This window comes from Ceratotherium simum, chromosome 17, assembly GCF_057802395.1.
Source record: "Ceratotherium simum simum isolate JZ-2026a chromosome 17, ASM5780239v1, whole genome shotgun sequence".
NCBI lineage: Eukaryota > Metazoa > Chordata > Mammalia > Perissodactyla > Rhinocerotidae > Ceratotherium > Ceratotherium simum.
The window spans coordinates 22519405-22545862 of record NC_141916.1 but is presented as its reverse complement, the minus strand read 5'-3'; the positions used below and the strand labels follow the sequence as shown (position 1 = coordinate 22545862).

The 26458-nt window shown below is 39.8% G+C and overlaps 1 protein-coding gene across 3 annotated transcripts in view; it reads right to left on the bottom strand.

The window, feature by feature from the left end:
• Positions 1–2445: 2445 nt before the first annotated feature.
• SLC38A1 (solute carrier family 38 member 1) overlaps positions 2446–26458 on the bottom strand; it is a 67769-nt gene continuing 43756 nt past the window's right edge. For all 3 annotated transcript variants that reach the window (XM_087442518.1, XM_004429423.3, XM_087442517.1), the window contains 12 exons: positions 21981–22054; positions 19953–20045; positions 19557–19638; positions 18475–18557; positions 16951–17009; positions 16679–16828; positions 15094–15173; positions 13454–13554; positions 11122–11240; positions 10465–10606; positions 10267–10364; positions 2446–8508 (listed from right to left, as the gene is read on the bottom strand). In XM_087442518.1, the coding sequence (XP_087298644.1) occupies positions 8407–8508; positions 10267–10364; positions 10465–10606; positions 11122–11240; positions 13454–13554; positions 15094–15173; positions 16679–16828; positions 16951–17009; positions 18475–18557; positions 19557–19638; positions 19953–20045; positions 21981–22054 (1183 nt within the window). In that variant the 3' untranslated portion in view covers positions 2446–8406. The remainder of the gene's footprint in view (positions 8509–10266; positions 10365–10464; positions 10607–11121; positions 11241–13453; positions 13555–15093; positions 15174–16678; positions 16829–16950; positions 17010–18474; positions 18558–19556; positions 19639–19952; positions 20046–21980; positions 22055–26458) is intronic.

Here is a 26458-nt window from a genome sequence, read left to right as displayed (position 1 = left end):
CGGAGGTCATTGGTGACTCTGACAAAAGCAATTTCAGTGGAGTAATGGGGGTAAAACCTGATTGGAGGGGATTCAAGTGGAATAAAAGGAAAGTAATTGGAGACAGTAAATAATAGACAATTCTTTCTAGGAATCTTGCTACGAATGAAAAGGAAAGGAAATGGTGCAGTAGCTAATAAGGAGTTAACAGCGGTGTTGTCATCTGTAAGTTAACATTCAACATGTAATATTTACATATTACATATGTAATTATGTTATTACATAAAAGCTTTGAGCTAGCAAATAATAGAGACTTTTACAAGTGCAATTCTGCGGGTCCAGTAGCTGCTGAGTACTGCATGGCTCTAGATCTGCAAAGCAAACCCAAGGAAGCCTATATGGTTAATTAACACTTGCTGCACCTATGCAAATAATCAGGCCAAACCAAACGAGACAAGCTTTTTTTATTACCAAGAATAATCTTTGAGATTTTTATGGTTGCGAAGGGGTAAGTTGTTTGGAAAATTGGAAAAACTTTGAAACGGGCGAAAAAGACTACTGGGTGTACTTTCGATGAAATACTAGATGTCCCTTCTGGGTTATCTGATTCTATGCGAATTTTGCTTTTTTTTTTTTTTTTCGGTCTTTGAGCTATTTCATAGCCCTGTAAATTGCAGAAAACGATGGAGAAATGATTATCGCCCAGAGAGCAAATAAATTCTGCTGGTGGAGATGCAATTGATTTCCCCCTGTGGAGAGGCCAGTTTTGCATCTGTTAGCAAATTCACTTCAGCATTCCTAATTGCTTATCTATGTGTCTGTTCTTTGACTTCTTTGAATCACTTTTTTTAACATCTGACTGTCCCTTCATTAATAATGAGCTAAATAAAAATTTTGACACGACTGCTTTATGTGAGTCATAGTTTCACACTTGTACAAAAAACATCTTTACCCGTGTGTTGTGTTTCAAGTCTGTAATATATTTGAGCTCTCTTTAGATTGTAAGGGACAATATAGGGATGTAGCTTTATTTTCTTCAAAAGGCTAGTCATTTTTTCACTATTTATTGAATAACCCTTTTTTTCCCTATTGATTTAAAGGCCATCTTTCTGGTATTAGTTGGGCCATTTACATGTTCTCTATTATGATCTATTTACTTCCACGTCAGTAAAAATCTATTTTAAGTTCTATGGCTTTATAAGACATTTTGATAATTTGACAGGTTATTTTGGTGTTGCACTGACCCTACAGAAGAACAGATTGTCCTGCCAATTCGGATTAGTCTAAAATTTAAACTAATGAAAGATAAAATTGGTATACCCCAAATTGGCCCATTTATATGGGCCTCATCAGCCCCTTCCAGACTATGCTAACCATGCAAAATGAAATTATGAATCTAGGAGGTAAGTGAACAGGTCCCCTGAGTTGCAGAGTTAGTGAAACCACAGATTGTTCCACAGGGGAGGTAGAGAATAACCCTTACCCAGAAAGTTATGTGTAAAATAGGGCAGAATAGACAGGATTCGCAGACACCCATGAAGCAATAGCGGAAGTCAGAATGATCAAACGCACTTCTGGACTGGACCTTTTGATTTAGAACAAGACCTGCTCATGTTCTCAATAGTCTTTTAGATGTATGCACTTTAACAATTGCTTCTGTTTGAAAGTGATAATTACTCACACTCTTTGCCCCTGGGGTTTTGATCTATTAAGAAACAGACACAGGAGGCACATTTAAGGATAAAAATATCAGTTTTATTGCTAATGAAGTGAGATTGGAGCGCACAGCTTGGACTCCTGTGCCCCACATTTCCACCTTGAGATCCACATGTGCACCCTTGTGGCCCTGCAGAAAGCGCTGTCACCCAGGCAGCTCAGGGAGAGTCAAGACTTCCTATTTTATGGGTGGCTGCAATGCAGGCAGAGGAAGACTAGAGTCCGTCCTACAACACAGCACAGAAATTGATATTCATAAAGATGAACCTGAGTTTAAAAAGAAAATATTATGTTCAACCTATTCCGATTATGAAGAATGGAGAAATACGTAATATGTTTCAGACCAGATAGATTTTTATTAGGAGTATTTTTTAAAGTTTGGGGGCCGGCCCCATGGCTTAGCGGTTAAGTGCATGCGCTCCAATGCTGGCGGCCCGAGTTCGGATCCCGGGTGCACACAGACGTACCACTTCTCCGGCCATGCTGAGGCTGCGTCCCACGTACAGCGGCTAGAAGGAAGTGCATCTATGACATACAACTATCTACTGGGGCTTTGGGGGAAAAAAATAAATAAAAATAAAAATAAAAAAATTTAAAGTTTGGGCACGTAAATATAAGCTTCCATGAACAGATAGTGTTCTAGAACATGGACAAATGTGTAAAAATCTGTCTCCAACAATCCTGAATAGTGTGTATAGTTCTCAAATGCCCCCCATTTTAGTATCGCATCCCAAAAGAATGAACACAAAATTCATAAATACTTAGTTCACATTTTTAATGTTTAAAAACTATGTTAACAGAGCTGTTATAGAACAGAACTTCTTACATTTCTATATTTACATCACATCCCGAAAAAAACCCCATTTGATTAACTATGAATAGCAAAGTTTGGTGACTTGTGACTCACATAAATCACCCATCTGAAATTCATTTACAAGGTTTTTACATGAATAAAACAGTGGTGTGATACACATACTGGACTCAGATGAAATCTAAGACACACTGGACTCTAGGGATTTTCCAGAATCAAGTGTTTGGGGAAAAATTACTTAAGACAGTCTATGTTGGCGTCAACACCAAAAATAAAAGGCAAACACGCAAGATTTTCAGAAGCTTGATAAAATAACAGTTCTTTTTCCCCCTCAAATTTGTGCTCATAGTTAATACTCAGGTTTTTTCCCTCTTTCAAAGATCCCAAAGTTTGGGAAATGCAGCAATTCAATTTTGAAAAAAAAAATCCATTCTCCTCCCCAACTTCTGTTTTCATAAATACTGTGAGTGGTATCAGTGTTAATAATGAAAGAGAATTATAAAGAAACAATTTGTCATTTGGGTATAGCTATTTCTATATGACAATAATTTGGATCTAAATATTCCTTATTTGTAGCTCAGAGGACTATCTTTTAAATAATTGATCTTACTACCAGTATAAGAAATCAATGCAACTATATCTCAGACATTTCTCTTTCTAAACAATTAAGATTTTTAGGTTCGAAGTTTACATCGAGAGAACTATGTTACCTGGGAGAGAATGTAAATATTTCTAATTCCCAAACAAAACCACTAATATCTATGAAAACATTTATTCTTGATATGCAGATACTAGAGACTTCTATTTCAGTGTGGATAAACAACTGCAAAAATATACAGCCTCCTATTTATTTACAATATATTTACATACAAATGAAGTATTTCCTACAATAAGCCTCAGCTGCATAGATTCTTCCTTTTAAAAACACAAATTCAAGCCTGTACAGATGGGCCCAGTTCCACAGCCCTTCCTCCAAGAAAACCCTGAAGGAGAATGTCTGAGCTTTGTGAATTTTATGTTTTTCGAGAACTTTTCCTTTTAGATTTAGTGATATTTTTCAGTTGTTAGCCACCCCACCCCCAATTTGTACCTAAAGCTTTATATCATTATAAATAATTCACTGTGTGAATTTTAGAGAAAGTATGTTCTGTTAAAAGATTCCCAGATCTGCCATCCTGCAGGAAAACTATTTATTAGCATTGCTAAATGATATAGTCTGTATTTTGGAAGTGGCTAGAAGTTTCCTGTGAACTGGAATGGAGGAATTATATTCTTAATGTTTACACCCTTTCTAAGCCTCAAGCCATTTACACTGATAAACTAAGGGAAACTAATAGCTTTTACTCTAAGACATAAAATCAAATTTGATCATATCACCGATCTCCTCCCCACTCCAACTAAATGTGCTGTTCCACCCCAACTAAAGAATGTGCCATCCAGCACCAGCATTCTGATGTACTGAAATGGAACCGAGCTCTCCATTCTTTTCGGAGCAGTTTGCAGCTCCTTAAGCGTGCAAACCGCTCAGCAGAGAATTAACTTTAAAGGGAGGACAGGATTGATCACCACGCAGTGACCACAAACATTCTGGAGAACTGACTTCTGACATGAATTCAGTATTTCCTTCAAGGTTGCACTTACAAAGGGTATTTCCTTTTAATTCCCCTCAAAAAACCAAACAGAAACCCCCCCTCACTTTCATTTCTTCAGTTTTAAAAAATGCAATCTTTTCGTGTCTCAGCCCAAAGTTATGCCTGAGCGCAGGCAGCCTTTGTGTGCAATTGTGCAGCTGGATCAGCATTTCCCCAGAGAGGAGACCCCACTGCCAAGCCCCTTTCTTCCCCTTCCCAGTTCCTCGTTCCCATTTCTTGCCTCACGAGTCCTGGGAACCATCCTCTGAGGTAGGACTAATGGGGGTGGGGGTGGGGGATGGGGTGGGGGGGTAAGGAGAGACTGATTGGCTGAGAGTGCTTCTCAAACTTGATGTGCTAAGACCACCTGAAGGGCTTGTTAAAACACAGTTTGCTGGGCCCCCACCCTGAGAGTTTCTGATTTCACTAGATCTGGGGGGGGCCCTGAGAATCTGCATTCCAACAAGTTCCCAGATGCTGCTGATGCTGCTGATGTGGGGACCACACTTTGAGAACCACTGGCTTAGAGGCTTGAGTCCTACACCAGGAAGAAGACAGTGCTGGGGTAACTGAGGTGTCCTCTGAGATACTGAGGAATCTTACCACAGTCCTTTGTCCACCCCAAGCCCCATGACCATCGCCCATGTGCGCGTTCTCAACAGGGTCTGCAAATGTGAAAAAGGAAAGTGAGTAGAGAGCTTCGTTACCCCCATCTGATGACTGGGCAGTTAAACCAAAGTTTACTAGCACTAAACTCATTAAAAGTGCTGCGTGCTGGCTTCAATGACTGGCATATGGGAGAAGCTATGCAGCCACATCCTCCTCTGTAGCAGGCAGGGAAGGAGATAAACGTATAGGATCAAAAGGTCCTACAAATAGAAGCAGGCAGGCCAAGCCTGAGACTTCCAGAGAAAAGAAAAGGTACCAGCTGAGGAATGTCCCTGGTGGTTTACAACCCACAAGAGGCCCCCTCCTCCTCCCTCACCCTCCTTCCACCACTGGGTTCTGTGCTGGCCCTGAACTTATTCTTCCCCTCCTTTACTGGAGAGCCTGCTTCAGGCTACTCTGGTCACCTCTTAACTGGCGACCCTACCTCCACTGTCTAGCACATGCTGTGTGGCTGGGGGGGCAGTCCAGATTCTACAACAAAAGTGACATATTCTTGGCAACTCTGGACAAATATCCCCTAGAAACAACATTATATTTAGTGGTTAGGTTCTTTAGCAATCTTGTCATGTTATCCTATTTCAGCTAAACTATAGGTTTGATAATCTTTTCTAGCTGGTCTGGGAGCCTAACCACCATGTATAACCTGGTTTCTAAAGGAAAATACATTCCAGGTTGCAAACAACCAACTGACAGAATTTTGCAGTACGATCTACTTATAAATTGGGGACGCCTGTGCTTCACAAGACTAGATTTCTTTCCTATGCACACTTTACTGCCCCCACTTCCAATAAGCAACATTAAGGAAATTTGGGATTTATGGTATTCTGTGTTATGATAACTAGGGAACAGTTCTAAAACCCAAGTCTGAACCCGGCACTGTTGACTAGTGTTGAGATCCTATCTACCAAAGGAAAACGTGCTGCTCCCAATGGCTAAAGTCTAATAACAGTCTTTAATCTACTAATTTAGCAGAAAAACTTCTATAGCACTTGACTGTGTTAAATTCTACCTAATATCTGCGATACGTGTATTTTTGGCTACCAGTTCACTATTCTGAACAAGAATAAGAGCAGTACACTTTACAGCTAATCCCACACAAAGGATGTAATTAATCAGTGATACTTGACAAATTACCGTAGGGTCTTTTGTATTCAGTCAATGATAAACTTAGGTAAACATACAAAGAAGATTTTAAAAACCTGTGGTATCACAGACATCAACAACAATGTGCCTCCTCTAAACAGATTTTAAATAATAAAAACTCATTGTACTGATACATAAAATCTAAAGATCCAAAAATATCACTACACTTCCCAAGAGTTAATGACAATTTTCTAAATTGACCTTGTGAGTGTAAAATTGATTGTTATAAATTAATGAGGAAAATAGAAAGTAGCATAATATAGCTTGCTAAGTAAATTTATATAATTTTTTTAATGGAGGGTCATCCGACTACCTGGCTATTTCATTACTCGGTGCTCTAGACAAGCCTCTGAGGGCCAACCAACTTGTTTTGCTCAGTTTCTGTCCCTGCTCATCTAATATGGAAGACACTGCCGAAAAGGACAGAGATGGCTGTGGATGATACTAGGTTAGGGATTCACGTATAGGTAGGGATTCATATCTAAATACCTGAACTCCGACCTGATATGGATGCAATTCTGGAGCATCACATTAAAAGCTATGATGATCTTACCAAGAAATGCAGGAAATAACCTTTCCTTCTCCCCCAAAAGGATCACGACAAGGCGCTCCGATGCATGCCTTTTCTATGGGACATCAGTCTGTAAAGTGGAGGGGACAGTTCTCTGTGACTCCCAGTGAGTGTGGAGGCCTTTGGGGATTGGAATGGGGGAGGAACAGAACCCAGAGCTACGTGCCTGGAAACTCTGCCAAGAGTCTGCGGTTAGATTTTACTTATCTTTGGATAAGAAATCTGTGCTCAGTGAACTTACGTGTTTGAGAAATTCAACCAGAATACAGATAAAACACAAGTCCTGTTTCAAGAGACCAGCTCATGGAGCACACACATTTCTTACTGTGTGATATGGACAATCCAATCACAGGTGATGGCCTAGCTTAGGGAGGACGCAGTTCTCGATTTCTTACTGTCCACCATTCCTTTCCGAGCTACCTGGTCCCTAACTCGCTTCTTTTTCAGTCTCTCTATGCTTTCCTTGAGCCCCCTTTAGGAGAGGGGCTTCGAGGCAGCTCTGTCCTCCCTTGTGGGTCACGCCAGGCAGGCAATAATGGCCAACACCTGGGTTAGGGACAAGAAGAGGAAACAGTACAGGCACCAAAGTCCCCATCTAGGGGAAGGAAAGTACACAGTGATTTCATCACAAGTTCTTCTCAAAGACCATCTCTGAGGGTTCTTTTTCTTTTTCCTTTTTTTTCCCCAAGACTGTGGACTGATTGTTAATGGAGAAGAAATAGGAATGAGGCTTATTTCAGGTACAAAAATCTTGTATTTGTAATAACCTAAATTTATAGATATAAAACAAGTCTTTTAAAGACTCCCCTAAAGTACCCAATATAAAACAGGAATTACTTATCCTAGATCATCCTTGGTTAGATACACATTATTCTCTGTGCAAGAAGCTGGTGGACGTGAGTAAAAGCTACTGAATTTATAATTTGATAAAATGCTTTTCCCCCTTCAACAATACTGGTGTAGGGTTGAAGGCGATCTGCATCAGAGGAATATTGTCTTACGCATTCTGGACAACATTTTTGCAGTGCTCTTGCTTCTCAATGTATTACAAAGGTGTCATAGGTCTCCCCCAGTAGAAGCTGACTCAGATTTGCGTAACTTTGACACAAGTTGCCAAGAGGGAAACAAAATTTCATTTGCTAGATTACCCAAATGTGTAGTTTAGTATATTTACCAAGGTAAGAATCATCCCACCCCTTTCCCAGCTGAGAACATTCGCCGGAGAATGTCTCTGCGTAGAGCGGGATGTGGTACCAGTGAGGCCACTGGATGGTAGGAGCTCGGCTGCCAGGTGATCAGAGCCGCCTCAAATATTGGGCACACTCTGATCCAGAATGGCACGTGCTCTGTGACTCTCATATGATTATCCCTGTGTGCTATGTTAACCAAAATAGGCAAATTATTTACGAAACCATTTTTTTCTGTAAAGCAAAATAAATATATACAATTCAAGATTCTCTTCTCTTCTAAAAAGGTACAGATAGTGTGAGCTGAACATCAGTAGGAAAATTATTTCCGAATCTGGATGTATAATAAATAAACATGATTGATGATCATGTTTTCAAAGTTCTAAGAGACCATGAAGTCACAAAAAATAGAGTCAGGAGAGTGAAAAAGAACTGATTGTGAGAAGGACTGGAAAATACGATTGCATGAAATTTGAAAAAAAAAAAAAAAATCCACAATCTTTAAATGGATCCCAAATCTGAGGGACAGGAACTGTTATAGAAACAGGTCTCTGTTTTCCTACCAAAGTGTTATTCCACTGTGTATCTTGTAAATTGCTGTCTGCTTCTGTAAACCTGCAAAAGAAGTGATGAGGGGTTGCTGACGTGTGGTGACTGGACTGAGCAGCAGACAGGAATGTTTCTTCTTCTCAGCTGGTCTCAGTGGTCTTCGTCACTACTCGATGAGTAGGCCCAGTCGTAGATGACCAACGGAATGCTGACCAGGGAAAACAACACCCCCAGACCCAAGAAAAGGGCAGCCTGGAGCAACAGAAAGCATGGGTTACTTCCAGTGAAGCCAACATTTCCCACCTGCACCTGGGTAAAAATAGAAATGCTTCCCCTCTCCTTTTGTGTGCCCTTGTGTTTGGAGTTTGTTACAACCATTGCTGAGCCGTGAGAGTCTTTCTAAAACTGTATGAATCTGATTCTCCAAGGATGGGAAATGAAGACAGACAAGCTAGGCAGAACCCTCCTCCACATTCTGTTCTTTGACTGCATGGTCACCCCAGAGTGAATCCGCTCTACAACTGACTGGGTATCCTTACAGCTTCTTTTGAACTAAGATTACAACTGAAAAAAGGAATGGCCTTAGAAAATATACAGGTCATTTTGTTACTCTTTACCAATCAGGTTATTGCTGGCAGGCAAACATGTCTGTCTGAAAAAGCAGAAAAAAGATACAGAAAAGCAAAGTAGATCTGATCAAGTTAAATAGGAAACAATTGTCCAAAACTAAGTTACTTCAAGGGTTGATGAAGGCCACAGGGGACAGGTTACTAAATCTAGAATCTGGAGAACACAAGATTATAGATTGCTTGGCCTGGAGAGCATCCAGTGAGAGCTTTGCAGGGAGAAGGATGAAGCATTATGAGAGCCAAGGAGGGTGGACAGGAATCTGGAGGGGGAGACAGAGCTGAGGGAAGGAGAGGAGGCGAATGGTGGGGTTGAGAGGGTTGCACATAGGCTGACCACCATGGGTCTGGTCTGACTCCCAGTGAGTCCCCACGCAGAGAGGAGCCCTTGTCTAATGCTATTCGGTAGACCCTACTACCAGCTCTATTATGGGAGCAGGATTGGAGAGGCCCAGAGAATTCATGGGCAACAGGTCTCCACCATTTTCAGATCTAATCTTAGTATACTTTATTGCTGTACCAGAGTGACTGCTCCTTTCTCTCTGTCCTTTTGAAGCCCCTTCTGGTAAAGGGGAAGGATTTGAGATTTATGGCTTCAGGGATAATCCTAATGGGGAAGTAGGTGCTCTACCAGCATCAGTGCTGCTTCTCCTAAATGCACAGGGATAATCTCTCCTGCCTACATCTCTCATCCGGGTCTGTTGACTCAGGTACTATGTGCGATTGGAGTGCTTACACTAGCTGGAAGGGCAGCTGAGAAGCCTTCTTCGAGGCCAAACATAATGGTGCTCCAGAAGGTACCCATGTCGCAGCCACTTCACCCCTGCTTCCCTCACTGTCTCCAAGTGCACCACCTTCAAGGTGCCCTTGAACTTCCAGACCTGGCAACAAGAATCCCAATATAGAAAGGTAGTTTCTGAATCCAGGTCTGTTGCTTCAAAGCATTTCTGTCAAATCATGAAGAGACTCTTTCAGCTAACTCAGCCGTTGTAATTAAGGCATCGCACATTCCCTGGGCTGTAGGAAGGAGTTACATGACTGGGGATCGTACGTAACAGGGGACTGCATAAAATGTTTCAGTCCCTCTCTACTTCATATCGTGCTAAAGACAAGGCATCACCCTGTAGAGACACAGGATGAGAAACATCTAGTCTCCCAGCTGTCTCCCTAGCTCCAAGTAAAAGCTAAGACAATAAGAGTAAAATGTGAAAGTTTTTTTGAGGGAATGGAGAAGATTTTGATATGATATTTTAAATCTTCCAAATGGGAAAACTACAGGACTTCGAGGCCACTAAAAGTGGTATTAGATGGTGGAGATGGACTATTTATTTGGTAAATTTGAAAAACTAATCAGAAAAATTAGAGTGGCTGGCATAAGACATACCCAAATTTTTTGAGTTCTTTTATCTCCATCCTGGCTTGTGATTTTTAAATAAAGAGATGAAGGAAGAATGAAAATAAGCATATTAGCAGATGTAACTCCTGCAAAATAAGAAAAAACAAGGTTGAGGTTGTTATTGTGAAATTTTAGCTTTCTAAACAGCTGTTGTAGAATAATAAGTGTTAAGTCATAAAGCCATACCTACGACTCCAAAAATATCTTTCATGGAGGGTATGAAGATCACCAACAAGTTGATAACAACCAAGAGTATGAAGGTCACCAAGACATGACGAAATAAATTAAACTTTGTTTTCTTAGCCAGTTCAAATAAAGATGAACGAACCTGCAGGCAAAGAAAACAAAGATTCTGTAAGGGCCTACAGCATGCCAACCTTCACATTTCTCAGCAGAGTGACTAATATATGGGTGTACAGAAATTTGTGAAATGTTTTGTAATACCTACTGGATTTATAGATAGCTTAACAGTTTGGGAAGCTGGAGGGCTTAAGATGGAAAGTATTTTTATTTATGAACAGGTAGTTTTCTTTTGTGGGAGGATAATTTCCGTTTTTGTTTTATCTATGACTGAGTGTTCTCTTCTGGTTCTTCTCATTCTCCTGTCATGTATGATGGAGATTCAAACATTCTACCTACATTCGTAAATGTAGATAAGAGGGACTGATTAGTTAGAATTAAGACGCATTCCATCAGAAGGCTACCCTAACTCACTGATCTCACTTTGAATGATGCAGGAAAGTTACCTGCAGCAGGCCCTCTCTGCAACCGGCTCCTGCCGGCAGAAGGAAAGGGGAGACTCTCCTCAGCTTTTCTCAGGTTGCACTGAGGACTTTTACTCACCGTGAAAAATAACACTGGCACTGTGAGGATGACAGCAACAATGACAGCCAGCCGCACTGTCAGGATGAGAATGTCGTCTTTGCTCTGGTACTTGTGAAGGAGGTCTGAATGCACATTTTCTAAAATGAGGGAAAAGTAAGGAGGTATTACAAAGAGACAAAAGAACGTCACTGAATGACGGTTTTTCTGAACAACAAGGAATTTGTAAATGAAAGGGCAAGGAGAGCAATGTTCTGGGTGTTGAAGGATCTGTTAAAACAATTTATGAAGTTGAAAAGAAAAATCCCATGTGTGAGACGTGCGCCACCTGTCCATATGTAACTTGAGCTAAAAGGAATTTATAGAAATCACTAGAAGAAGCTACGTGGAGTGCAGATGCTTAATTTACACTAAATTAAACCTAGGAGTAAATTGGGATTAAAAATAACATACAGTTGAAGCACAAAGCCCTTCTTAATCTAGATTTTCCCCCACTTGGTGCCACTCATCAAACAACGCCAAACAGCCACACCCTTGCTGGTAGACTGCAGGCCACTGGGAACCTCTTTCAAACTCATCTTATAACTCAACTTGCAGTGGCCAAGCAGCAGAAGCGCCAATGGAACATAACCACAATCAGGAAATAATTCTTCTCTTCAAGATATGTTTTTTCTTATTAAAAAAAATATTTAGCTTGGGGCTGGCCTGGTGGCACAGTGGTAAAGAGCTCACGTTCCGCTTCAGCAGCCCGGGATTCGCGGGTTCAGATCCCGGGCATGCACCGATGCACCGCTTGTCAAGCCATGCTGTGGCGGCGTCCCATATAAAGTAGAGGAAGATGGGCACGGATGGTAGCCCAGGGCCAATCTTCCTCAGAAAAAAGAGGAGGATTGGCATTGGATGTTAGCTCAGGGCTAGTCTTCCTCACGCACACACACAAGTATTTAGCTTATGGACCACTTTGTGCTCTTTCTCAACTCTGAAGTTCAGACAGCGTTATTTCAGAGACAACCAAAGCTAGAAGGGCAGTCACGGAGCATGAAAATGCTCACTCCTTTGACAAGAGACCATTCCCCTCGCCCATGTCTCCTTTTGAGGGCTTCTCATGGCTCCAGTCTCAAGGTTTTGGGTGTGGAATTCCAACTCTAGTCCGTGCCAGTTTGGTCTCAGTTTTGGAAGAAAGATCCTAGGTTATAATAAAAGTCTCAGTTCTGATTTCCTTGATTCAAAATTCATAACCAATTAAAAATAGCTGAACCTTTTTCTTTAACCTAAGAGTATAGAAGGGTTTGGTAGTCTATTCCATGTGGAAAAAAAATGGATTCGCAAAGAAAAATCATAGCTTGAACAAGATAACAGTGAGACTGTTCAACTAACATTAAACTCTCTTTCTCGCTCCCTCCCTTTACCCATCCCCAGCCCTGTAACTCTGCAGGAAACTAAGAAACACCATTTTTATGCAAAAATTAAATGTGGTATTTACGGATTCATTAGACAATGCTATTCTCCATTGCTTGTGAAAATGGTAATAATACAATTGTATAATCAGGGTAGCCTTTCTCTCCAGGCTGAATTAATAATCTCTAAATGTGTTTAAATTTTGAGACATTTGTGTTTACGAAAATGTACAATACAAATGCCCCAAAGAAATATTATTTAATAGAGAAGAATGTGAAATATATGCATTTAAATTTAAATTAGGTCCCAAATTATAATGATAATGAAAGATTTAAATAAAGCTACAGGATAATTTGAATAGGAGAGGATGAAGAAGTAGGGAAAGAAAGTAAACTATTCATACAGGGTCAATAAAAGTTACAAATGAAACCTTGTTCTGTTTCTCAGATTTCATTTCTTTTAATTTCCTATGTCATTCTCTCAAATCTTTGCAAAGGCTCCGACTTCTGGTGAACAATTAAGTGTTTTATTTTTAATTAACTCGGAGTGTCATGAGTGTGGCACTCTGCTCTTTCTCACTTTGAACGTCTGTCTCTGTCTCTCTTTTCTATTAATGGAATCTGACCCAATTCGCAACAGCAATTAGGAGAGGCTTCTGTGATATAGTTTGAAACTTTCCTCAGTAAAGGCGGTATGCTTTTAAAATGCAATTTCTTTTAAGGACAGCATTAGGAGAAAAAGAAGAGCACATTGTTTCAGTAGTTATTCTATTGTGCAGTCTGCATGAATATGTAAAGGAACCATCACCATTTGCTTTAAGTAGAAGAAAAGACCAGCAAAATCAATGGATAGATTTGTTGCTTTTTTGGTTATCGTGTTAAAAGTTATTTTGATATCGATTTTTACTAATTTACTTGCAAATACCTATATTTATGTACTGACAGAGGTTACTTACCATAGAATGTCAAGTAGCCAAAAATAGCAGTCAAGAAGTACATAACAAACATGGAGAAAAAGGAGATATTTGAAACCATCTGCATCTTTTTCTGTGATCGACTAAAAACAAAGATAAAGGAATTTGAAAAATTAAAAACCATGTGACTGAATTTAAGCACCAGTGTTAACACTGCAGAATACTAATCTAACTTTCTAGCAGGCTAGGGAAGATCTGCCCAGCTGAAATTACCCCCACAATTACTCCGGTTTAGAATAACTTTTATACCAAATGGGTATTGTGAGAGAGAGGTCCATGAACAAATAATCCCTTGAGTGTTCTTCCCCATTCTTTTGAAAGAATATCAAGTTCTCATCTGAAGGGCAGAGAGTACTTTTTAATATTTGTGTTTGATATTATCTCCACGCTCAGCCTTCAAATTCTGTTCTCCCCGCCCCAGAGCTGGATCTTGACTTCAGGTGTTCCGTTGCTAAAGCCGCTATTTAGGTTCCGGCTTTCCTGTTGCATAGCCCCAGGGATGCACCTGGAAGTCTGCACGTCTGCAGAGCAAGAAGCACCCAAGAGGTCACAGCTGCGATGGTGGGGGCCTCTATCTCTTAGGTCAGCTCTGGGAGTTTGGATGAATCTTTAAGCTTCTTTAACTGCCCAAATAACTAACCTACAAGACTTGTACTTAATAACAGACCACCGACAGTCATAACATTCGGCTGTGTCATAACAGGGAATATGGAAAACAAGAAAAATTGAGAAGTACACACATGAGAAAATTACAAACTAAAAGCTGGACAATTAAATTTAAAAGATACCAAAGACATATTCAAATACCCTAATCATAAAGTAGGACTGATATACACATAGATAGGTAGGTGTAGATATTTCAAAATTTACCCAGATATCAATTAAATATGAAAGAGGAAGAATCATGAATTCAATGCTAAATGACATCAACTTTATTTTTGTTTCAAAATAGAAATAGGTAGCTATATTGTGTATCTTTTCTGAGCTTAAGACTATGCCATGATGACTATTTTTATATAGAAAGTCTGATAACAGCAGACTAAAAAGAGAATCCATGAGGAAATTTATAAGCGGGCCTTTGGTTTTCTCTAGAACAGCAATCAAAAATAAATCCACAGAATCATCTTAATAGTTTAAAACGAACAACAATATTCTTTTGTCTAGTTTGTGGTCTTAACATTAATTTCTTTCTGCCTGATTTACCAGCCTTTTCCACCTAAAACAATAGGCAAATCAGACACAGTGTATTTAGCAGTTTATAGATGAATCTGAAGATTATCATTATCCATTTGCAAAACAAGCATAAGTAACATAAAGCAACACAAATACTTGAACTCTCTTAAGTAGTATAGTATTTGAAAAACCAAATTAACAAAAAAAGCCCATATAGTTGGCCACTTTATATATTTATGGCCAAAATATACTACAAGTTTCTGATTTTTCTTGCTCTTTTTTTCCTTAAAATACAGTACTTGCTAAAGAATGGCGGAAAGTAAATGTTGAAGCTGGGTGATGAGTCTGCGGGGTTCACTATTACAAGTCCGTTTATTTTAGTACAGTACTTGCCTATTAATGAGGGGATGTGAAATGATTCAGGTAAAGAAATTAAACAAATCGCTTACTCTTTAAGCTCACTGTAAATTGGCAGGATTGACGGGTGGCAGACAAATGCAAATGCAATAGTTGGTAGAGCATACACGGTCTATTTGGAAGAAAAAAAAAGAAACATTAAGAAAAAGCATTTTTACCATAAAAATTATACAGCTCCAGTATTTCTGAGCTGTCTTTTTATCTGACAGCTCTTCAGAATCCCTGGATTATTTGGTTATTAGGAGGGCTTTGATACCTAAAATAGGAGCAGCTTTTCTAAGAGAGCTTATCTAGCTTGAGACATTAGGCACATGGCAGAGAGGGGTTTTAGATTCGGCTCATCTACAGCGTAGTTGGCATACTCCAGGCATAGCATCACCCCATATTTATACGGTGCTAGCCGGTTACATAGCTCTTTTCCTACATTATCCCTGAGTCCACAGCAACCCTGAGCAGTACACAGACTGTTGCTGTTCTCCTGACTCCCTCCAACAGGTTAGGGGACATGCCCAGGATTTCCACTTCTATGTCACTGCTCTTTGCTCTATACAGGGTGCATCAAATCAGACTTAAAAGATGGTATCTACAAAGAAAATTACTTCCACACTATTTTGGCTGTATCCTTAGAGTTAAGAGACAGAGACAGAGATCTCTATTTAGTTTTCTTAGATAAGACTTTTTTTGTGTGTGTGAGGAGATCAGCCCTGTGCTAACGTCTGCCAATCCTCCTTTTTTTTTTTTTTTTTTTTTGCTGAGGAAGACTGGCCCTGGGCTAACATCCATACACACCTTCCTTCACTCTACATGGGACGCCGCCACAGCATGGCTCCCCAAGCAGTGCGTCAGTGCACACCCAGGATCCGAGCTGGCCAACCCTGGGCCAAAGCAGTGGAGTGCACACACCCAACCACTTACACCACTGGGCTGGCCCCCTTAGATAAGACTTTTTAAAACTCTCAAACTCGGTATAACTTGTTTTGCAAAAAGAAGCTGGCAGAGAAGGAAGGAAAAGTAACATTTCTCATGCTTTTATTCTGCCCAAGTACTGTACCAAGCAAATTCTAAAAAAACCCTGCAAGATACAGAATAGAATCCTTGTTTTTATACATGGGGTTGGGTAACTTGCCTGACGATTCAAATCGAAGCCTGACCAATTCCATAGTCCACTCTTCCCCAGACTATTAACAATATCTTAATAGTATGAAAATTTCTTAATGCCAATTTGTGGTTGTATCTATATTTCAACTGTGCAAGCTGGGAAAGTTTGAGGTTTTCTTGTCTGTCACCACCAGAGAGGAAGAAGTGGGCTAAGGATAGTATTAATCTGTTTTTAAAGATCTATAAGGAAGAGAAAAGCTGAGACAATTATCCAGAAACAGATTTTCACAGAGAATGCTTAAAGTTGTCCTACATGTAAACTGGGTAAGAGGGAGCATGATATACAATATTTGTATATTTCTCAAAGGTCTCCAAATGGATCGTGGAATTTGGAAGCAGTGGTACCACGTTCTTTTGAGAACGAACACATTCAAAACAGTTTAATTACACCAAGTATGAGAAATATAATGCCCTTAATAAAAATTCTCTTTTTTATAATTAAAGGATAAAGAAACTTACCTTTGAATTAAAGGTAACATATTTTGGCGTACACATGCCAGTATTTGTTGAATTAGCACTTATTGTTGAATTAGCACTTATTGTTAAATTAGCACTTGTTGAATTTAGCTCTGGAACAACGCAGTGAATTTGAAATTTCTTGTAGATAACCTGGTATTAAAAAATTCAGGAGAAACAATATAGACCTTATCGAATAAAGCCAAATAATGAATAATTATTACATGGCATTGTACTATGGCAAAACCAAACGAACCATTTCAATTGACACTTACCACTATTAGGAAGAAAACCATACAGCTCAAGGAAAATCCACTAGTATAGCCAAGATACCCTAAAAAAATGTTTAGAAAATTATTATTGTTATTTCATTCATCACCTTGTTTCTTTCAATGCATTATTTCAAGCACAGTTTGGGGTTCCAACAATACACATACATGCCAATGTGAATACAAGATTTATTATTTGATAGTGCTACTTTATTCGGCAAAAACGGTGACTTTAAATAAAAACATTATATTATGTGTTTTGATTCCAGTTCTCTCTGGCACACCAGAGAATGCAGATTCCCAGAATCCAGGGAAAAAGAGCCTCCCAAATTTGGCCATAGGTCTCTGCTGCTGTACTCTGATGGAGTCCTATGGCAAAATCCATTTTCTCCTCGATCCATTCAATAGTTCTTTATTATGCACTCATTGTATGCATACTGAACATCAGCGCCAATACTTCTCTTCCCAGATGAGGGGCATGCACAGAGGAGATGAAGCGATTTCTAGGGGTAATCTGAGCATCTGTGGATCTTCACCTTGCTCCCCTTAGAATGCCTGGCAGATCTCCAACCACTGTAACCTTCAGAAAAGCAGAGTTAGGTGGTCCCTGGGAGGCTGCACTATTGTCCTCCCTTGGGGAGAAGAGCCCTTCTCTGCTTAAACTGAAAACAGCTACGTGTATATACATAGAAAAGCCAAAACACAGACCCAGCGACCAGAAAATTAAGTAGTTAAAAAAAAAATCTACTTATAGATCTTACAGAACAGCTACAGAAGCTTGGTATTTTTCATACAAAACAAAACACAACAAAAAACTATGGTTAGCAATCATTTTAGGAAGAACTTGAATCTAAATTTCTGCCTTAAATTAGCCCAGAATTAAAGGAAATGCATTTCAGGGGCTTTAGACTGTATAGCAGTCCAGCCACATTACTCAGTGTATGAAATTCCCATGACATCAGGCCCACTTGTCTCTGGATATAAGCACACACACCAGAACACCAAAACCAAATGGATATGACTTAGTGATTATCCACCACTTTTGACTTCTCACTTCTCTTTCCCCCTTCAATGGAGCAAATAATGGAGATTGGTTAGACTCTTATAATTTAAGAGTGATTCATAATACTTTTAGGTATGAATACAAGCAACTTTCTGTCTGATATAAGATTTGAAAATCTGCTTGTCTAAATCACCAGGATATTTAAACCCTGTATGAGGAGAATTGGGTTTTCTGGACTTTTCTGAGAGTAGCCAGTAAGTTGTGCTATTGGAAATAGCACTGTCTGTTACTGCCCCAGAACCTCCCTTCTCTCCTCCACAGCTTAGCAGAGGGATTGTTTAGGAAGTTACACACCAACCAGTGTTTTTATCTCATATCAAAGTCGACCCTGACTAATACTCGTAATATATCATTCACTTAATATTTATCCTACAAGTGAAAGCAGAGAGCAAAGTTGTTCCTTTTTAATAGGTTTCTGATTCATCCGGGCACTGTGGAGACTATGAGAAAGCAAGATCTCTCCTTACCTAGGTTCTTCAAGAGACACAAAGGGAGAATTATGCCAAAGGTAACTATCACCACCAGAATGCGGCCATCCACATACCAGGCTCTGAAAGGCATTTAAACAGTTAGGTCATATTTTCTTAGAAAGTGACATTTTTTCCTCAAATGTAAAATTTCGCAATATATTTTAATTAATTTTTTACTACTATTAATTTTTACCATTGATTTTTATCACTGTTCAGGTTTTACCCAAACACTTTAACCCAACCCCTACTTATTTACTATTGTCTCTCTCCCATGTGATGGAAGAAGGGATATTGGGTTTTTTTCCTCCCCTACCGGCTAAATGTGGCATTCCTTTGAATTATTTACATGGTTTCAAAGCTGAATGCACACACTGCATTCCGTCAGATTACAACTTGTCTTATCAATTATTTAAAGAGACAGTTCCTTTTTGTTTTGCTTGGCTAATATCATTGGGAAACAAGTCACCACAGGTAGGCATCGCTGTCTCCCTAATCTCTTGTATTTGACTTTGAATCCTGAGGCTAGAACACTAGGAACTCTGGCTGCTACGATTCTCCCTGGAAAGAAAACAGAGAAACTAAGACCGACAAGAATTGTTAAACAAGAGGGAGACAAAACATAACGGATATGCCAAATGGAGCTGCAGCATTTTCCAGGGTTACCTACATCTTGAATGAGGTTGGCTCATGTAAATTTTGTGCCCAAAATGCTATGTCCCTTCTTTAAGAAAGAGGATAGGGTCCTAATTTTTTTGCGTGTTCCACTTCTGTGTTAAAAATATTCCATTTCTGTTCTATTTCACGGAAACTAGATATGGACTCTAGGCTCCTGAGAAAATGCCGTATCTACTGTTTGCAGCATGACTGATGAATCCACCTTTTAAATGCTCATACTCCAATGGCCTGTCCTGCTTCTTTCAATTCTAGAGCCCCAAAGAAATCTACTGTTGAAACAACAACAAAAAAACAGCTTAGGGAAAACTTTGTTTCTGCAATTTTCATAAAACAAAAACTTTGGCTAGCCCATATTTAAATTGAAAACATTTTAATTATTGCATAAAAAATGGTCTATAACTTACGAAAATGTGTCTTCCTCTCCCATTAGAAACTTTATGGCAGAAGGTAGTTCATTTTTTACTATAAAGAGGTAGCTGAGCATTGCTAGAGGAAAATGAGAACATTTTTAGAAAGAAGATACTAAGGTTCATGTTGCAAGCTATATAGAAGGTTACCAGCCTGTTCTTAGAGCAGCCTCCAATAACACACACAGACAGCGTTAGACACTCTCCCAGCATACTTGGTTTTAAATAAGTGACAGCTGTCTCTGTTTCACTTTCCATGCACCATTTTAGCAATGAGAATGACAACTGATTGAATGATGGTAAAATTCATGTGGCCACCCAACCACCAGAATTAGGAAAGTAATAATGTTCACATACTTTAAAATTATGCATAGAAAAGCATGTTCTTTTTACCTCCAGTGTTCTGCAGAGAGGTGGCTCCAAAGATGACAAGCTTCCCCGTGGTGCCAAAGACCTGTTCTCCCAGCTTTTCATAAACCATGCAGCCTATTTAAAAATCATATTTGAGAACACAAGAAATAAAGGGTTCTATAAGTTAAAAATAGCCAAGATTTCATCATTATATTGACTATTCCCCAAGTTATTTTGTGTCTTTCTCAAAAATCACACAAATAGCCTTCTTGGCTTTGTAAGTGCTAAGGTATTTCCATCATAAAACAACCTCCTGACATTTTAAAATGTCAGACATGACCACCATTTCTCCTTTTTCAGGTTGGCTACAAAAGCACTACAATTAAAGTGTTAGGTCATAAGACTTATTTCTGACTACCTCAAATAGTCTTCCTGCTTTCCTGGGGGGAAATTCCCATTCTGATCTCATTCTCCGGTCTAGTGCATCCCATTAAAATAAAGATTTAATTTAAAAATAAAAATCCTGATGGTTAGGATGAATGTTTCCTTTTGAATTAATTACCTGAACTGATTAGGCTAACAAAGAATTATCTTAATAATATTCCATCAATGCCCATGTCCTAAATATAATAACAAGCTTAGAAATATGTAATAGTCCCGACATCAGAATTCTGCTCATTCGTAAAATTCAGTTCAAAGATATGCAACTCACAAAAGAGAGCAGTAGATAAATCTGTCAAAAGAATAATTTGACTATAGCAAAATTCTAAAGTGTTCGACTAGCCCCTCTCAATAAATACTAAAATTCTAAACCATTCATATAAAAAAAGTGTTTATATTTCTTTATGACAGTTCAGTTCACATTTCCAAAAGGTTCACAGAACGCAATCTGGGTCAGGTTATAATTAAACCTTTGTTTAATCTCTCACAAGACTGGTGTTTAAACCAGACAATGGTTAGATCCTCAATTTATTACAGAATGTTCCAGTGAAGCGGAGTCGCCTATATACAATAATAGCTGGCCAATGTGGTTTTAGCTAACGTAAAAGTCAAAGTATTACAAACATAATCCAGTGTCCCAGAAATAGAAAATAAACACTTCAGGTGTCACACTGCCCAGAGAACTGGAAGTCTTTTCATGGCGCACTCACTCCCTCATTGCCTTGGGAGTCACATTTTCTCCTTGGAATATGCACAAAAGAGAATAAAAATTTTGTTTACTTTTTTTTTGGTGAAGAAGATTGGCCCTGAGCTAACATGTGTTGCCAATCCTCCTCTTTTTGCTGAGGAAGATTCGCTCTGGGCTAACATCCGTGCCCATCTTCCTCTACTTTATATGTGGGATGCCTGCCACAGCATGGCTTGATAAGCGGTACGTAGGTCCACACCCAGGATCCCAACCTGTGAACCCCGGGCTGCTGAAGCAGACCGTGCGAACTTAACCACTATGCCACCAGGCTGGCCCCTAAAAGCTCTGTTTACCTTTTTTTTTTTAAATTTTATTTATTTATTTATTTCCCCCCCCAAAGCCCCAGTAGATAGTTGTATGTCATAGCTGCACATCCTTCTAGTTGCTGTATGTGGGACGCGGCCTCAGCATGGCTGGAGAAGCGGTGCATCAGTGCGCGCCCGGGATCCGAACCCGGGCCGCCAGCAGCGGAGCACGCGCACTTAACTGCTAAGCCTCGGGGCCGGCCTTCTGTTTACTTTTAAAACCGTGGAGGCTATAATATAAAAACACAGGATCCTTATTCTAAATTTATAACGACCTAAGGAAAAACCAAAGCCTTTAAAATGAAGACATCTTCAACCAGAAAAGCAGGTATAATAGAGGGTTCACTTTAAATAACAATGCTATTTGCTTATAGTTCATGACAGTTTAATTTATATGTTGCTGTATTTCCTTCTCTAGGTAAATATCATTATAGGTCTTCCAGTAACTGTAGGTCAAAGTACTCTTTTTCTTTAATAATTAAGTTACTGAAACAGAAAGGGCATCATTAGTTGAGAATATCACCATGAAAATCATTCACTCTGGCTTTAACAAAATTAGACATATTATCAGCTTACCTGTTTCCTTTGAACAGATTAACAGAAGGTTTATTGAATAGATAGACAGCAGTGTCACTGAAGTCAAAAGGACCCTAAAGCAAAGAAAACAAATCTTGTAATAAACTATAAAAATCACACTCTGACCTTACATTTCAGAAGGGCAAAGGTTTATTTATATGGTTAACACCATTTGTTGATGGTATCCAAATTTTGGAATCTATTAGTCACACCCTCTTTAAAGTCCTCAATAAAAATGTTCTACCAAATAAAGAAGTGCTCATTAGAATCTGAGTAACTCTAACAGTTCAAATCCTTTACGTAATCAAAGCCAAAATAGCTCTCTGGGATCATTTCAGTTGAGATGAGTTTAAAACAACATTATGAAAGAGAGTTTTTGTAGTCTCTGGTGCACTTTCTGTTACATCCCGGTGAGAAAGTGTGAGAAAGGGGTGTGGGACTGGCGGGGAGGGGTGGGTGGGGGAGGCTGAGGGAAAGGCATGCAGTGACCCTTAGGTCAGTGACCCTGTGACTTTGGGCAACTTGCTCAGTTTCTCCCATCCCTAGATTCCTCACTTATAATATAAAGACACAAGCCAAAAGATGTCTAAGGTTCTTTTCATCTAACTACTCTATGGCTATTTTTGAAACTATACATTGGACCACTGAGATAATTCACTTTTTTTGCACCTGGTTCCTCTTAAAAGAATAAGCGCCTCTTTTAACTGATGGGGAAATTTTGACAATCAAGCATAATGAAAAGACTTTTTTGAATGACGAACTCATGTTTTTGTTTTAGTACATCTGGCTCACTATCAAACCCTCCTCAAGAAAAAGCACAGTTAAAATGATGTGGGAGATTACATAGATTATTTCCGAATCATTTGGTTAAAACAGACATAATAATTGAAAATAAAAAGAAAAAATTTGTTAAAAAGAAAAAATTTCCAGTCTCCCAGATGAAACCACTTACTTCCTGATGTAGGGGAAATAGATCCCTGGAACAATACATTACTACAATTGATTCCACATTTGAGTCATTTAAGGCAATTATTTTTCTAGCAAGTACTGTTGAGAGGTACTTGGCACATCATAAAATTCTCTCTGCTCGGGCTGTCTCTCCCCAACCCCTTCCCCTACCCCGCACACCTGTTGAACCACTGCCCTTGGGCCCAGCTCAAATGTCACCTTCTCAGGTGCCTTCCCTTGCCCCAGGTAGACAGACTCCTCCTTAGTTCTGTCATGTCTACGGCGTCGTGTTTCTCCTATGTGCAGTGCAGTCACCAGGAGATAAATGGGAGTAAAGAATGGTCAACCGCAGAGCGGATGGCCTGCCAGAGATCGGCCGGAAAACACAAAAGAGGGGCAGAGCTCAGCAGAGGTAAAACAAACACTGAGAGAAAGAATAGAAAATCCAACACTTTGGGTGAACGTCAAACTGAGCAGCTAATAAAGGGGAATTTAGGTTAAGATATGATTGTAAGGAAGTGCATTCAGATTTATAGTGACTTAGCTAACATTCTTGAGTAGGAGGGTGACTAAGAGGGTAAGTCCCTTATTATCTGTTCTGGTTGAGGGACACGAGAAACTGAGAGCAAGCATTTATTAACCAATCCGCACTTTTGAGATATGTAATGGAGCATGATTTGATACGCTTTGCCAGAGAATAAGATACAGGGCACAATTGTGGTACGATTTTTATCTTATAAGATAAACAATATTTTTGTTGAAGAAGCAAGCTTTGAGTTTCACTCAGAGTTCACTCATGTTTTTAGGGACACAGAACACTAAGTGGCAACTTCTACATGTGCCTGTGACAGGACATAGAGGATTTCTGTGTGGCACAGAAGAGCATGAGCTTCCCAGTTGGGGAGAGGGTGGATGCAATTTTAGGATTAGCCATGTGCTGTTCTGGACTGACCATGTGCCCCGTAGAGGCGATTCTCTTGGGACTGACCTGGGGAGGTGAGGGGATATTACCACTCGCCCCCAGCTACGACCTTGCAGGAACTACGTGCCTACCAGGAGGAATAATTACTAACATATACATAATGATTAACCGAAGGCCTCAACCTGGGAGAACTGGGTACTTATTAGTAAAAGAAACATTCTAAGGAGGCATCTGTTCCCTCAGCTAATAGCCCCTGGGACCACATGGTTCTTGCTCATGGCTGCCTCTTCGAACATTCTATTGGGCTGAATCTCTTTGTAGATGATGCTCAGCTGGCCTGTGGCCTTTGGCAAGAGGTAAAGGATTTCTCCATAAACTCCTTTCACCTCTTTTTCTTTTTCAAGTGGGAGAAAAGTGTTGATCAGGGAAGATTTTAGCAGGGAGTTCACCTCTCTTCTCCTTCACACTTCATAGCAGAATGAGGTCCTCCCACAGTGATGAAACCAACCCACTTGCTCCCATGTTTACGAGACATAACATTGCACCCCAGAAGGAAGGACCCGTAGTGAGAGTCTGATAGCCTTTGCCTTTAATGATCCAATCTCTGAAGACTCTCTTCTCCATCTCTCCCAAAATACAGATCTTCCCTTCAAAGATTGAAAGCTAATATAAAACAAAAAGCTTTTTCTATCAGGTCACTAACAGACAAATTCTGTACATAAAACTCTAAGACTGCTTTAGGCTATAATAGAGTCTAGCATTAATGGGATTAAAATTTAGAAAAGTGCACCTCCTCGTTTGGATTCTTAGAAAGAAGCAATAAGTCGTCTAATTGGCTAAAATAGATCCTAGAATAATTTAAGAGGATCCAGTCAGAGATGTCAGAGACTCAGAAAACATGACATCTAAAAGAAAGAGCAGGAGGAATGACTTGAGAGAATGTAATGCCTTAATTTGAAAATTTCTTCTATGTTGAAGATTGTGCCCCCATTTCTCCAGTAGGTATTTGTACATATAATTGTGGTCTCCTGGAAGAGAACATAAGCTGGTATTCCTGTGCTAAGAGGAACATGAGTGATTCATTTTTTCATTTCATGTGGATATCATGTAAGTTTTCACACTGCCAACAGTTGACCTAAGGTTTTAATATGGCTGGGGCAAAAGCTGCTTGCTGAAAAAGGCATGTTTCAATGGGAACTAAATCTCAGCAATAGGCTGTTGAGTTGTCAAGGTGTTGCTATTTCAGACTTATGTTCAGTCTTGAAGAGAAGGGGATCTAGAACATGTAACTGGACATGGGCCCTGCGGAAGCAGTGGCAGGAGAGTTAGTCTTCTGAAGAATGTGGTCAGAAACTTTTGAGAGCCCTCATTTCAGCAACACTTTGAACGACGTGGTACAGGGATATCCTAGGAAATTTTGTGTCCCCTAAGAAGAAAGAGGCTTTTTAGGAAACAGCATTCTAGACTCCTGGGTTAGGAAGAGACCTTTAGAGACTACTCTGTCCTGCTTTTCACCCAGGACAGAAAACCTCTATGCTCCATGCCAACACATAGGCATCCAGGTCTTCTGACAGGCGACACATATGCAGCTCATCCTGTTTCTGGAAAGTGCTGTGCACTGGAACTGAGGCTAAGCTGAAACCACTGCTGCTATTTCTACGCTTGGGTCGTCCTTTTACCATCTGGACCTACTTGAATCTACTTGAAATCTAAACCCTCTTCCACCTAACAGTCCATCTGATGATACTCATTTTAAGATTGCACTCCTTGACTTAAACATCTCTAATCTGTTCATCCTGTGATGGAGTGTTCAGGCTATTTACACCTCATTCATGGTCCAGTTTCTCAATCATTCTTTTTAATTGCTGTGTGCCAAGAAAAGCACAATGCTATCACATCAGTTTTGGTCCAAACAATGCAAAGCATGGTAAGATTATTAATTTGAGTTGGACATCATGCTTCTTTTTTTTTTTTTTCTGGTGAGGAAGATCAGCCCTGAGCTAACATGCATGCCAATCCTCCTCTTTTTGCTGAGGAAGACTGGCCGTGAGCTAACATCCGTGCCCATCTTCCTCTACTTTATGTGGGATGCCGCCACAACATGGCCTGACAAACGTTGCGTTGGTGCGTGCCCGGGATCTGAAGCAAGGTCACCAGCAGCGGAGCCCACGCACTTAACCGCTATGCCACTGGGCTGGCCCCGACATCATGCTTCTTTTAAGGCAACGTATTTTGGTATTCATTTTTACAGCAGCCATGTCATACTTTTCATCCTTATTGAGCTTCTGGTGCAAACTGCTATTAAGCTAATTTTCCTGGTTCTATCCTGGTCCTCTCCCAGACTCTGCACTTATTTCCATTACATTTTATCTTTCCAGTCTTGTGATATCTTTTTAAATTGTTGATCCTTTTTACTTATGTATCAACTGCCTCATCAAGCTTCATATCTTGAGTCTGCCTTCATCCAAGTAACTGGTGTTAACTTTCAATAGAACAAGACCATCTGGAAAATGGCCCATCGTCCAGTGAACTGTTCCAGCCAGAAACCTGGAAGTCATTCTTGATCTCTCATCTACTCCCCCATCCTTCATATCTAATTCATTGGCAA